This window comes from Physella acuta, unplaced genomic scaffold (genome assembly GCF_028476545.2).
Source record: "Physella acuta isolate Inbredline_101_S28 unplaced genomic scaffold, ASM2847654v3 ptg001474l, whole genome shotgun sequence".
Taxonomy (NCBI): Eukaryota; Metazoa; Mollusca; class Gastropoda; family Physidae; genus Physella; species Physella acuta.
The window spans coordinates 43,013-57,840 of record NW_026732989.1 but is presented as its reverse complement, the minus strand read 5'-3'; the positions used below and the strand labels follow the sequence as shown (position 1 = coordinate 57,840).

Below are 14,828 nucleotides of genomic sequence, written 5' to 3'. Positions count from 1 at the left end.
CACAACTGATGTAGCCTCTGTTTTTCCACTGTGAGTAGGTCTACATTACCAGCCAGCGCCTCCTCTTTCCCCTTCCCCCCCCCCCCCCCAGTACATGTCAAAGGTGATCTAGCCTTTATTTAATGCCCCCATGTTGGGAGGTCTGTTCCCAGAGTTCTGTAGATCCTGCAGGGTCCTGTCCATACTGCTAGGGTCAGCTCTCATATTTCGTATCACGTTTGAGTACCACATGCTCATGTGTCTGACCTTTGGCATCACAGACAACAATTCAGGGATTCGTTCATCTGGATCAACTTTAATGGCTGAGGACGAGACAGTGTTCAATTTTTTTTGTCTTGCTCGCTACAATGTGATTGCAGTAAATACATTGTTAATAAACCGGGAGTGATCTCGACTAAACTCTCTCGACTATTCTATATAACACTACGGGGGATGGCAACTCGGGACATAGACAATATTTTAAATCCAGTTTTAATTACTTAAACTTTTTATAATAGAATAGAATCTCGTAACAAAAAAGAATTGCGCACCAAGTAATGTCATCTAGGAGCGACTTCTGGGCATAATATTATTATAATATAATTTATATTATAGCGTAATAAACCGGGAGTGATCTCCCCTAAACTTTCTCGAATATTCATACATAACACTACGGGAGAGGGCACATCACGATATAGACATAATATTTAATTACTTAAACTTTTTAAAACAGAATAAAATCTCCTAGAAAAAAGAATTGCACACCAAGTGAACGAAAAACAGTATGTGCATAATAGTGGGGGATATTATTAGAACTTTATAAATTCACATGTGTTTTTTGAGAAATTGGAAATAGCGTAAATTACTACTTCCGGTCGATTAAAATTACTCAAAATTTGAAAGAAGGCAGAGAATTAGATCTTTTACTTACGTGTAAAATTTCATTTATCTATCTGAAATAGTGCTCAAGTTATAGCCTTTTGAAAAATTCCAAGTAGAAAAGTTCCACTTCCGGTTATCGGAAATTGCTCAAAAGTTGATACTGATCTACGATTTTCATGTAATACTTATATATGAAATTTCATCAACGGTACTCAAGTTATCGTGTTTACACTCACACAGACACACACACACACAGACATACGGACAAGATTGCAAAACAATGTTTTTCCGACTCAGGGAGCCCTAAAACGTCGAGATTTGCAAAAATTTCGATTTTTTTTTTTAAATTTTTTTTTTTGCACGATTACAAGACAAGTAAAAAAGCTAGCTGAAGTTGTACGAGTGGAACCTTACTTTACTGGCTGGGTCAGTCAGTTTTATTGCACAATCTGTCTAATTCTCCTCAAGATATTGAAGTAGAAGAACAACTGGGTGTACTTACAAATTAAATAGTGAGCAAGAATCTTCATCAGTGTGTGGTTGTGGTCCCATATTTGAGGCAAATTTTGGAATGTTGAGTTTTCTGAAACATCAGAAATCTACATTTTACTCTTAGTATAAATAAGCTCCATTACAATCTTCAGCTATTTAACAAGATCTTGTATCATGTATTTCAACAAAAAAAAAACTTTTTTTTAAAAAAAAAAATGTCCACAAACTTTTATTTTTCCATGATTACTAAATTTGTAAAAAGAACAAATCTAGTTCTTATTCATTTTATTTTAGTTTTTATTTCTTTTGAAAATAATGAAAGACTATTTTTTTTTTTTGAGTAGACAAAAGATTTTGATAGTCTTTTGCCAACACACTTATATTGAAACTTATGGCTCTAAACTAAAGTATTGCGACCAGTTACAGTACCTGGACTCATTATATTGAGAGAAGACAGGACAGCCACCTCTGTTTTGTCCATGTGCAAGTTGAAAATGTGGCTTCCAGTTTTAATTATCCGATTCCTGAATGGTGCAAGTGGGTGGTCTTGTGAGAGTTTCCAGTTCCAGAAGAATTTAAACTTTTTTCTCACTGGATCGAACCACTCTCTCGATGCCATAAGGATTGTATTTCCAAACAAACGACTGTTGCTGCCTAGCTTAACACGATCTTTAGGGTGAATTCTCTCAATATCTGAATATATTTTTTTTACAATGGAATTAGTAAATGTCTTGTAAATCAAGAAGAAGAAAAAAAAAACCCAACGATTTAAGGGCGACAATCCATTAACATTAATACTTCACCCCCCCCCCTTAATTTACCTGGCAACTTCAGAACAAACTGAGCTTCTGCGTAGGTTTGTCTGGCAACTCTTTCTTGAAAATGTTTCCAATGATCCAAATCCTCACCTCGAGCCGGCCAAACCTCCCTCTGTAATAAAAGAGATACATAGCTTAGATTATTTTTTTTTATCTCTAGGGGTCATCCATTTATCGACTTTTGTGGACTGGGGGTGGGGGTGGGGGTGGGGGGAGGGGTGGAGGTCGGGTCCATGTGGATGTCCACAGGTTGAATTTAACACCGACGTGTTTACAATTTAAAACAAACATAAAACTCTGTTCCTGCGTGCAAAATGTAAAAAACGTGAAATTAAAACAACAACATCGCAGCGTGTTAATAAAGCACTGGATTTACACCTACACCTGGGTCATCTATAAAATCAGTAAATAGGTACACAATACATGTCCCTGATTAATAGTAAATTGGTAGTAAGTTTAGAGAGGTCTATTAAATTTTTGTGGATGTCCACATTGAGGGGGGGGGGGGGGGGTCGGTCAAAGTAGACGCGTGTGGACGAGGGGGGAGTGGGTTCTAAAATCCGAAATTTTCGTGGACGTCATAATTGGATGCCCCCCTACCTTCTGTGACGTGGTAACGGCAAATCAATTCGTTGTCGTGGGACCTACCTGATTTGTGTTTATTGTTGGCGGATTTAAATCTTCGTCACATGATGCCACTTGGTTACTATAGTTATCTGTAATAATTCTCAGCCACTCTTCTTGGCGTGGAGTCAAATTATCTTGCCAACGTCGTGTTTTTCCATTAGGCACATAAGAAAATAGGCTTTTCCAGAAATGTGTCACCTGCAGAGAAAAAAAAACCTGCAGTCCAAGAAACTTATCTAAAGATGGGGTTCAGATGCACCAAAACGTAATTTCGGCCAAGCTTGGTAGGTTATCGCGGAAAGAGGCGGCACATTAAAACAAACAAAAAGTGCAGGGAATGATCAGGCTTCTCCCGAGGTCCAATATAAGGTGAAATAACGTTATCTGTTGTTAATGTTATGTCATTGGTCACATTGTGCTTATGGTCTTTTCTATATAAGGGGATGGTTTCAGAACTAGATACATACGATACTGAATGGGCTACATCATCCGTTGGGATAACTGACTGGGCTACAACATCAGTTGGGATAACTGAATGGGCTACAAGAACAGTTGGGATAACTGACTGGGCTATATCAGTAGGGATAACTGACTGGGCTACATCATCAGTTGGGATAACTGAATGGGCTACATCATCAGTTGGGATAACTGACTGGGCTATATCATCAGTTGGGATAACTGAATGGGCTACAAGAACAGTTGGGATAACTGACTTGGCTACATCATCAGTTGGGATAACTGACTTGGCTACATCATCAGTTGGGATAACTGACCTGGGCTACAAGAACAGTTGGGATAACAGGCTGGGCTACAAGAACAGTTGGGATAACTGATTGGGTTACACGTGACACATCTAGGCAACAAAAGTCTATGTACGTACCGGCGTGTTACCGAGGGCCCACATAGATGCCCACCAAACTGTTGCACGCTTTAAAGAACCTTTTTATGATTTCATAAGTTATCCAAGCGGAAAACTATTTTTAGGCTCCATTATGCCGGGACGACCGAGGCCTTTGAAGTGTGCAGAAATAGCTTGGTGCGGAAAAATGGGTTAGGTTGTATTTTTCGGGCACATTATGTTTACTAAATCTTTATTGATGAAGTTGCTTACATTTCGGCTAAAACACATGTTTATTAACAATCTGAAAACGAAATGTTAAATGTTTTCTTAATACCAAATTAAAGAAACGCGGCTAATGTTTAGCCTGTTTCACTCAAACCCTGTTTCTTTTTTTAATCCCCTCCCCACACACACACATCAGTACAAAACGAATTCGTCAGTGGTGAAGTTAAATCTTACTTAACGCAACGTTATCTTTGGCAAGTTGTAGTGAAACATTGTGCTAGTTGTATTTTCGTTGTTTTGAAGGCGACCTATCTGGAACTGTTACGTTACATGTTTTTTAACGACCTTGATGAACTGCGTAGATAGCACTTTTTTTAAAGACAGACATTTAAGCTTTAGTGTAACATTATTTTGATGATATACAAACTTCTGCAATATAAATTTTTTAAATGCTATCTATTCATCAGTAAAATCTGAAAACAGCAAGCCGTACCTCCACAACAAAACGTGTGATTGATTATCTTGAATGACGTGGTGTCTATTCAACATTAAAATCTGGAAAAAACAAAACAAGCCGTATCCCCTCAAACTAAAGATATGATTACCTTCAAGGGCGAGTAACCGTAAATGTCTGTAAACATGGTATCCAATGTGTCCAGCTGTGAGGGTTGTTTCCCTTTGGTCTTGTGCGTGTTGGCCATGATTGTGTCCATTAGTGTGTCGACCACCAAGAACATTTCGTTGATGTACACCAGAGTTTGTTCATTGGTGTAGGGGTCAAAACGCTTAGCTCCGTGCTCCGTGTCTATTGTTCTGTCAGCTCTCTGGGTGGCCGGGGCGCTGCCTGAGTCTGAGGGAGCCCAGTTGTGTTGAGTTGATTGGATGACATCTGGAGGCGGGTCTGTGGGTCGGGCCCCTGGGTCAGCCGGGTCCACATCAAGTGATATTGATGCAGAGCTTCTAGTTTGGGTCAGTTCGTGTGGTGAGCAAATCGTGTGTGTTATTTTTTGTTCCTCAACGGGTGTAAACACAGACCCAGCAGAGCTAGCGAAACTGTCATCAGCTTTAGGGACGTGTGTGGAAACTTGGCTGGGGCCGTTTTTAGTATGACCCCATTCGTTCTCGTAGTCATTTGCGTTTTCGAGCAATTCCATTTTAATAATAGCAGTATCTGCTCTTTTGGAATCTTTGTTTGACACTTCACTGCCAGTTGTAAACGATTGTGTATCTTGTGATTTCGTACATGTTTTTGCCAGCAGTTCATGTGTAGATATATTTGAATAGAGTGGAGTGTTGGGTAAAGAAAAACTGGCTTTTTCGAGTTCTATTTTAGGAACTTTGGAGCGGGGTTGTCCATAATCCCAAGAAGAAGAATTTAATCTCTTGTTAGTTTCCTGTTCTTCGCGATTCTCTAGTCTGCTACAGGTCTTACGATTGCCTTGTCGGCTACAGGACTCGACAGTGTAAGATTGTGCCGACTTAGCGTTTACCCTTAAATCTAAAACGTCTTCACATTTGATAACTTTGTCGGCTTCTTGTAGTAAAGACGTTTGGCTGTTATCCCGTAGGAAAGACGTTTGGCTATCGCCCTGTAGGAAAGACGTTTGGCTATCGCCCTGTAGGAAAGACGTTTGGCTATCGCCCTGTAGTAAAGACGTTTGGCTATCGCCCTGTAGTAAAGACGTTTGGCTGTGTCGTTGTGAGTGCTCTGTCGGTACAATGTCTTCTGCTTTTATTACATTTAAACATGGCGTCTGTAGAGCCGAGCCGGTCGTCTGCACCAGATTGTGCGGCAAGCCTCTCGTTGAAATGTCACTGACTTGCAACAAAGACGGCATTCTCCTCATCAGTTCTGTCGAGTTCACATTAATAGAACAAGGACTGCTGCGTGTGTTTGCTTGTGTCAACCTTTTAACTCGTTTTTTAAAGTTCTTGCTTCCATATCTTTCTCGGTGTGTTTCGGTACTTAGTTTCGATCTGTTATAGTTAAAATATCTGGATGGGTGTGGCACATCCGGCGTTGGTAGATTTTTGGTGGCTGTGCCCTGTGGAGGCTGGCTGTGTGGAGGTGTGAACTTCGCTCCTAGGATCGCTGGCCGCAGTGGTAGCGGAGCTGTCTGTGAGGTTAGGGTGGAAGGATACACCCGTGAGGGTGTGATGTGTGAGGGTGTGATGTGTGAGTGGCTCTGGGTGAGAGGTGGGACATAATGGCTGGCTCCAGTAGGGGGTGTGTAGTGTTCATGGCATTGAGACATCTCTGTGCCTGAAAATGGGGGCGTTAAAAAATGAGAGTTGTCCGAGAAGTAGCGATACCTAAGGTCACGCTGACCTACTGCGAGTAAGGCAGACGAGGGTGGAGAGATTACACTTTTGGAGTTGCTTGTTTGGACCATCGCATGGGGCACGTGGGGTACGCTACTCACAGCATGAAAATTGTCATTGTCTGAGGGTACGTGACTTCTGTGTATATTATGATGGCCATAGCATGCAGGAGCGTCGCCCCTCTGTCCAGTAAGACGATCAGTACGAACATGATAGGTTTGTATATCATAGCCATAGCGTGATGATGTATGTTTCATTTTTAAATTATGATAATCACTGCCATAAGGATTATGGTCATAGGCTTGAGAAACGACATCCACTTGTACATGAAACTGATCATTGCCTGTACCGATGCTATATTTAGACATGTGTAGTGCGTCATCAAAAAATGTGCTCGACTGAATTAGTTGTCTTTCGCTGAGCAACCCGTTGGAGGGCGTAACACAGTCGACTTGAAGGCCACACCGACTAGGGTAGAGTTTTCTAGGTCGACCCATTTTTATTGCTAGACAAAAGAAGATATTTCGAACATGAAGGAAAAACGCACATGATTTATGTTTGCTAAGAGATAGTAACGAATAGTAAAATATTTGATTCGTGTATGGCAAAATATTTCATTTGACCTTAACGCACAAATAAATATTTGTTTTGAAATCAATTTTTATACAAGCACCATATAAAAACAAACACTTATCTATTCAACAGTAATATTTCAGACGAATTACCTTCCCTGGACATGCCGACTAGCAAACACTTCTGATAACGACAGTAGCGGCAGTTATTTCGGTTTCTGGGATTTAGCCTGCACATTTTCTGATCTTTGCAGGCGTAGCTTTCGTGCTCCTTTAGTCCCCTACGGAAAAATTTCTGTAAGCAAAATAAAAGACAATCAAGTATTAATTTTAACTTAAAATTTAAAAACTCGGTAAAACCTTAGTTTAGCGTCGGTTATTATTCCGGAATCGTATAGCAGTAAAAAACAGTAAAATAATGCCAAAGTCTGTCACACACTTCCGGAATTCACCGGAAGTACTGTAAACCATACTTTATTTGGGTATTAAGAGAGTCATATTACAATAAGTCTTGTAGAAAATTAGTCTGTTTCGTTATTTTTAGTATACGACACATAATATGTAATGCAATAAATATGAAACGTATATGGGTTTTTAAGAATGATAGAGGATTAAAATTTGCAGGACCGGATTCGCGGACACTATTTTTAGCCTATTTGCTCCAGCACATTAGCGAGCAAAGCAGCATTGGTAGCTAGACATTAAGACAAACTTTATTAAAGTTAAAGACACAATGTCAGGTTCTAGAAACTAAGAGGCGATGAAAAATACCGTGGACATAATAATAAGGAATCGCTGGAACTTAGTGCAGTTAGAAGATTTAGCTGCCAACTAAAGCTAAAGTTAACATAACATTAAAGCAAGGAAAGTCGAGGGTCTGATACCTACACTAGGGGAATGTGGGACCGTGGTGGGGGGGGGGGATAAATACCTTGCATCCTTCACAGGTGTACACGCCAAAATGTATTCCATTAGCCAGGTCTCCACAGACTCGGCACAGTTCCTGGCCCTCCAGTGGCAGCACGGACTCTGGCTTCTCTGGAACACAGGACATGTCACATGTCATAATGTCAGGACATAGGACATGTCACAATGTTAGGACATAGGACATGTCACAATGTCAGGACATAGGACATGTCACAATGTCAGGACATAGGACATGCCACAGTGTTAGGTCATAGGACATGTCACAATGTCAGGACATAGGACATGTCACAATGTCAGGACATAGGACATGTCACAATGTCAGGACATGCTTTTCTTTAGCTCAACTCATAACAGAAATAGATCTATTCCAGTCTCTACATCAATCGTCATGGGGCAAGATCTCTGCAGCTGTGTGCTACAGATAGTTAGCTAAGGTGATTGGTATTTTTCTTATGTAAAGTCAAAGATATGTGTAATCAACATTTAGGCCCCTGGATATAATGCTATGTGTTGTTTCAAAGATTCGTTTGGCATTTCTAATATTTTTCCTAATGTTTAGCTACAAATTTAAGCGCAACAACAAATGTGTGTGTGTGTCTGCGTGACAGAGAGGGAAGAAAGATAGAGTGAGAGAGAGAGAGAGAGTGCCTTGACCCAGACTGATAGAATGACCCTTACCTCTCCTGGACATACCAACGGCCAAACACCTCTGGTAGCGACAGTACTGGCAGCGGTTCCGGAGCTGTTTTTTGACGTCACAGTTACCGCTGCACTGCTGTGGGATGCACGTCTCCCCGTCCTTTGTACACCGGATGAAAAAACTCTGGGGAGGTCAGACAATCTTGTGAATGATTGAGGTCAGACAATCTTGTGAATGATTGAGGTCAGACAATCTTGTGAATGATTTAGGTCAGACAATCTTGTGAATGATTTAGGTCAGACAATCTTGTGAATGATTTAGGTCAGACAATCTTGTGAATGATTTAGGTCAGACAATCTTGTGAATGATTGAGGTCAGACAATCTTGTGAATTATTTAGGTCAGACAATCTTGTGAATGATTTAGGTCAGACAATCTTGTGAATGATTTAGGTCAGACAATCTTGTGAATGATTTAGGTCAGACAATCTTGTGAATGATTTAGGTCAGACAATCTTGTGAATGATTTAGGTCAGACAATCTTGTGAATGATTGAGGTCAGACAATCTTGTGAATGATTGAGGTCAGACAATCTTGTAAATGATTGAGGTCAGACAATCTTGTGAATGATTGAGGTCAGACAATCTTGTGAATGATTGAGGTCAGACAATCTTGTGAATGATTGAGTGAGGTCAGACAATCTTGGTGAATGATTGAGTGAGGTCAGACAATCTTGGTGTGTGATTGAGTGAGGTCAGACAATCTTGTTGAATGATTGAGTGAGGTCAGACAATCTTGTTGAATGATTGAGTGAGGTCAGAAAATCTTGGTGAATGATTGAGTGAGGTCAGACAATCTTGGTGTGTCAGAAGGTCAGACAATCATGGTGAATGATTGAGTGAGGTCAGACAATCTTGGTGAATGATTGAGGTCAGACAATCTTGGTGAGTGAGGAGGTCAGACAATCTTGGTGAGTGATTGAGTGAGGTCAGACAATCTTGTTGAATGATTGAGTGAGGTTGAACAATCTTGGTGAGTGAGTGAGGAGGTCAGACAATCTTGGTGAGTGATTGAGTGAGGTGGAACAATCTTGGTGAGTGAGTGAGGAGGTCAGACAATCTTGGTGAGTGAGTGAGGAGGTCAGACAATCTTGGTGAATGATTGAGTGAGGTCAGACAATCTTGGTGAATGATTGAGGAGGTCAGACAATCTTGGTGAGTGAGTGAGGAGGTCACAGTAAATATTAATGTGAATGTAGATTAGGGTGCAGGTTATGAAAATGAAGACTGGTAGTTTAACCCTTTCCCCGGCGACTGGGTGTAATCGACCCGAAGTCGCTATATTTTTGCTCATATCTCGAGTCTCGGTTTATAAATTTTTCTGGGCCTCATTCCCATCTATAAGGTGGTTGGGATAAACACATTGGAGGTTGTAAATTTAAAAAATATGCGTAAGAATTTTTTTTATGAGGGTTTGAAATTTTTTTATACGGTCCCTGGCAACTGGGTGCTACACACCCGTACACAATTTTGAATGGAAAAAATATTTATAACTTATAAACTGGCTTCTAACAATTTGTATTTACTCATTGTGGGTTAAGTCATTGTGTTACATTTTCAAAGTTTAACTATAAATTAACAATCTGAAGATATTTGAGTAACAAAAATATCAAACAGGATTGAAGTAATCAACTTAAGTAACAAAATAATAGAACATTAACACGTTTTAATAATTCGCACCTCAGAGAGCACAGTTGTTAGATAAAATTAAAATATCTGGACATTTGCTTTTGCTGGCAGGGAACTTTAGTTTTTTTTTATAAAATATGGGCACCCTTTTAGTGGTGTTACTTGAGTCACAGGTCCAAAATATTTTAATTCCATACTTATCGGAATTGCTTGGTATGTATTGGATAAATCTACTCCCACCTCTAAAATCAACCACTTGCTAATTAGTAATGATCTCTCCAGGAACATAACACCTTTCTAAATTTGAATGGAATATCTACCATAATGGAAGCAAATATACCATGAGCCTGATGGACTGTTAGTGTTATTGTTGTGAAGTGAATATGACCCAGAAGGTTGCTGAATTTCTTCATAGAAAATTCTGCCTTCAAAAACTTCAATAATTAGAACTGAATTGACATACAACTCAATTGTTATTCTGCAGAGTGCCAGTGTCTCCTCTTGCTTTCTCTCCATCCCTGCTAATGCAGTCAAATATTGGTTGTATTATTTTTTGTGTTCATGCACAGAAGAAATATTTAGGGTCAGGCTGTTTATAAATCTCCTGGGATTAGCACTTCAGGCAGTGGTCTAGTGTACTGTTACTTTGTCTTTCCTGAAAATATTTCTTTTTCTTCACTTTGCACCAGCCGTTTCATTTCATTATGAATGCCAACTGTTGACACATTATTGATAGTTGAAATGCAGTATATTGGGTAGATCTCGTCATCAGAGCTGCTTGATACCGATGGCTGCCATTCTTCATCTTCTACCTCTGATACTAATAGTTCAGACTCAAAACTTGTTGGTCATTTTCACCTGCTATACTAAAACTGGCAAATATATTCCTTTATCATTAGCACTTGAGTTTAGACAGAAACATTCAAGACTTGTTTCTGTTGTGTTCTCAATAACGTTTGTGACTATTTATAAACCTTACTCTCAGGGTCACAACCTGTAGAACACCCACCCCACTCCCAGTTTGATCAATTAATTGCCCAGTATTAACTTCCAAGCAGCATTACAAAGTTGTTTTGCCTTTTTGTCCTCATTTGTACTCCTAATGAGGTTAATGTCAAGTTACTCTGAAAGGCTCGAATGTCTCTATCTACATTCCAGAGCTCCCACAAAAGACTACAAATCACTATATAGGTCTTCCCACAGGCAATCTTACCCCTGCATTTCATTAACCTATTGTAACTCTAAACTACAGTTCTGTCTGTAACTGCAAGTCAGAGCTCCAGCAAAGAGTATAAATCACTACATGTGTCCACCCACAGGTTAACTCTTGCTTGAGAATCCCATCAACCTGTAGTATCATATTACAGCTCTCCCATTGACAATAACATGTCTTGTGTTCCCCATGGTCTCTGTGCCCTGAATACCTTAACTGTGTCAGTATTGTTACCCACCCCACAATGAACATAGAAAAGAATTTACTATAAGAAAGTCTTTGGGTGTGATCCACCCAGTTGCCGGGGACAGGGTACCAAATATGTTGCCGGGGAAAGGGTTAATGACATAGCAATGTGGACATCAAGTATTATTTTGGCGCCAAATTAAGACACAGGTACATAACATAGTCCTAGAAACACAGCAGCGATCATTCAATCCTTTGCGAATCAAATTTTACGTACCCCAGAACACGGAAAGTAGACATCAAATCGATTCACGTGTACACAGCTGAAAGATATACTTTCACACAGCTGAATGCTATACTTTCACACAGCTAAATGCTATACTTTCACACAGCTGAATGCTATATTTCACACAGCTGAATGCTATATTTCACACAGCTGAATGCTATATTTCACACAGCTGAATGTTATACACAGCTGATTGACTCACGCTTTACACCGAAATAATTGCTGTGTTACAACATGCAGGGGCACTGGGTCAGTAGTGTCACATCTAGGTGGGGGGGGGGGGGCGAAAGGGGAGCGACAGGTTCAAAGCTTTTAACTCTAACGAGGCGTTTTGAGAAACTTCGATCGAGCTTTGACGAGATCTCTGATCGAGGTTGAACGAGATCTTTTATCAAGATTTGACGAGATCTCTGATTGAGGTTGAACGAGATCTTTTATCGAGATTTGACGAGATCTCTGATTGAGGTTGAACGAGATCTTTTATCAAGATTTGTCGAGATCTCTGATTGATAAGACACATTGTCTCCCCATTCCTTAACTTTAGTTTGCATCCAAATGTGGGTCTAGGACATTAACCCCTTCAATTACCCCCGGACATCCCCGTCATTACCCCCATGAGCAATTACCCTTTTGGGGAGTTCCCCCCCCCCCTCCCCCACACACACACCGCTCAAGAATCCTGACTCCAACTCTGTACTTATATATACCTTAATCCTAACCTTAAAGACTAAAACTAAGCATTCACCTCATCCTAAAACTTAACCCAAACCCAACCCTAGACATTGGCTCACGCCTAACCCTGACACTAACACTAATCCTAACCCAAACCCTGACCCTAAGCCTAATATCTCAGCCCTAACCCTAATACCTATTCATAGCCCTAAGTTTAGATGTACCTTAAGCTATGACGGGGGGGGGGGGGGTAATTGACTGGGGAGTAATCCCCCCCCCCCCCCCCCAAATGTACAGTGGAAATGACTAGATCAAGTCGATCATCAATGGGCGGGTTGACGGCAAGAAACATATTCAGCACCAAAAAAAGTTTAGAGACAACCTAATTAAAGACCTACATTACAAGGGAGACAAACAACTGCACCAAAAAAGTTTAGAGACAACCTAATTAAAGACCTACCTTACAAGGGAGGCAAACAACTGCACCAAAAAAAAAAGTTTAGAGACAACCTAATTAAAGACCTACTTTACAAGGGAGGCAAACAACTGCACCAAAAAAAAGTTTAGAGACAACCTAATTAAAGACCTACCGTACAAGGGAGGCAAACAACAGCACCAAAAAAGTTTAGAGACGACCTAATTAAAGACCTACCTTACAAGGGAGGCAAACAACTGCACCAAAAAAATGACCATTGGCCACCTCGCCACAGACCTCGCAGTGGTGAACCTCACCAGGGTCACCTGTCCACATGTGGTGCTGGAGTGAGTGTGGTGGCTGTTCATAGCAGAGTGGCTGTTCATGTCCGTGTGGCTTTTCATGGCCATGTGGTTGTACATAGCCGTGAGGCTGTTCATGGCCGTATGGCTGTTCGCGACCTTGTAGCGGCTGTTGTCTTGAAGCCCGGACGGAATAAGTTGATCCATACGGCTCCAAAGTTGAACCATTTCCCCAATCGCTAAATTTTGTGTCGCCAGGGCCACGCCCCCATTCTTTGAGCTTCATGTGTTGGGGGCCATCAGGCCAATTTTTAGACACACTTTGGCCATCAGCCCTTTCATTGCACTGTACATACCCAGACTTTTGCATCGAGTCATTATTCGTTGTTGATCGTATATCTTCTAATTGGTGCGCCGTAGTTCTGAACTCTTCTATCCGCTCTCTGCTTTCTTGAAACATTTTTTCTTCTTCTATGTCTCCCCATTCTTGACACTTCAAATTTTCTGGCCGATGTCCCCAGACTTTATTTTTTAGAATCCTTATGCCTTCTGCTCCATCCCGCCATTGTTCATTCGTCATGCTGAACGTCGAACGTTCGTCGTCTATATCCACGTGCACTTTACTGATGTTTCTGTAACCTTCCTCTGATCTCGGTCTTTGGTCGTGTGCCAGGTTTGCTAACGTCGCCATTCGGACATCGTCTGATGACAAGTGCCGTCTGCGCGGAAAGTTACACATATGTGTCTCGTTATCCATACAAAAGGTAGATCTATTTGTGTCTGGTTATCCATACAGAAGGTATTTGTGTCTGGTTATCCATACATACGGTATTTGAAAACTGTAATTTAGCATTAGTTTGTTTGGATGGAGTCGGATATCTACATGGATTATGTCAACCGATGTTTTCTCACATTATTCTGGGGAAAAGAAAATAATGTCCATGAACACTGGCAAGAACATTTACAACGGTGGATGCATACTTTAGCAAATAGTGTACTCATCAACTTCCTGACATTTCACGGAGATCGGGGGAAAGATGTAGTAATGTATTCACATACAGAATACTTGTATTGGTTTTATATATGTCATACGACACCGTGTTTATCAATATTTTGTTTATACACCTTATGTAGACGTGGTTTATATGCCACATAAGCGTGCCAATATCTTAATACGATGTTTTATATAGATCTACTTTCTACAAGAACAAAACCCAAAGAATCACGATTTTATAACCATATTTTAATAACATCGTACACCAAGTGTTATATCGTTGGCCAAATAGAACATCAGTGGAGAGTGCTACAATTAGATAGAGCCCGTTACAATTCATGCAACAATATTTAGACAAAATTTAGTCATTTATAACCAAATTTCTATTCAAAATTTTCTAAAGAAATTTCTGTAAATTTCTGTATATTCGATTAATTACTAGTATGTTTCAACTGAAATCTTTATAAAGAATTATAAGCCTTAGCAGTAAGACCGTTAATGCTGAGGTACCCAGTGGCTCCGTACTAACAGGATCTACAACTGAGGTACCCAGTGGCTCCGTACTAACACCCAGTGGCTCCGTACTAACAGGATCTACAGCTGAGGTACCCAGTGGCTCCGTACTAACACCCAGTGGCTCCGTACTAACAGGATCTACAGCTGAGGTACCCAGTGGCTCCGTACTAACTGGATCTACAGCTGAGGTACCTAGTGGCTCCGTACTAACAGGATCTACAACTGAGGTACCC

At 40.5% G+C, this 14,828-nt stretch overlaps 2 protein-coding genes across 2 annotated transcripts; both read right to left on the bottom strand.

Annotated features, from left to right (window-relative positions):
* Positions 1-99: 99 nt before the first annotated feature.
* On the bottom strand, positions 100-5,240 carry LOC131928197 (uncharacterized). Its single transcript, XM_059284138.1, has 6 exons — positions 4,470-5,240; positions 2,820-2,996; positions 2,175-2,283; positions 1,783-2,046; positions 1,364-1,444; positions 100-302 (listed from the first exon to the last, which is right to left on the bottom strand). The coding sequence occupies exons 1-6, from the start codon at positions 5,016-5,018 to the stop codon at positions 109-111; spliced, it is 1,374 nt and encodes a 457-aa protein (XP_059140121.1). The 5' UTR covers positions 5,019-5,240; the 3' UTR covers positions 100-108.
* Positions 5,189-13,776, bottom strand: LOC131928196 (uncharacterized). The gene is made up of 6 exons (XM_059284137.1): positions 13,021-13,776; positions 8,364-8,508; positions 7,690-7,796; positions 6,912-7,053; positions 5,355-6,691; positions 5,189-5,200 (listed from the first exon to the last, which is right to left on the bottom strand). Exons 1-6 carry the CDS (start codon positions 13,774-13,776, stop codon positions 5,189-5,191), a joined length of 2,499 nt encoding a protein of 832 aa, XP_059140120.1.
* Positions 13,777-14,828: the final 1,052 nt, after the last annotated feature.

What these genes read in the sequence shown, in the direction of transcription:
- LOC131928197 (XM_059284138.1), bottom strand. Translation starts at nt 5,018, where the DNA reads ATGGAATTGCTCGAAAACGCAAATGACTACGAGAACGAATGGGGTCAT. An exon ending in GTTTGTTCTGAAGTTGCCAG is followed by an intron (nt 2,047 to 2,174) that starts GTAAATTAAGGG and finishes AAATATATTCAG; the next exon opens with ATATTGAGAGAATTCACCCT. An exon ending in TCTCAATATAATGAGTCCAG is followed by an intron (nt 1,445 to 1,782) that starts GTACTGTAACTG and finishes CTGATGTTTCAG; the next exon opens with AAAACTCAACATTCCAAAAT.
- LOC131928196 (XM_059284137.1), bottom strand. Translation starts at nt 13,776, where the DNA reads ATGGCGACGTTAGCAAACCTGGCACACGACCAAAGACCGAGATCAGAG. An exon ending in ACACCTGTGAAGGATGCAAG is followed by an intron (nt 7,054 to 7,689) that starts GTATTTATCCCC and finishes TTTTGCTTACAG; the next exon opens with AAATTTTTCCGTAGGGGACT. An exon ending in AGTCGGCATGTCCAGGGAAG is followed by an intron (nt 6,692 to 6,911) that starts GTAATTCGTCTG and finishes TCTTTTGTCTAG; the next exon opens with CAATAAAAATGGGTCGACCT.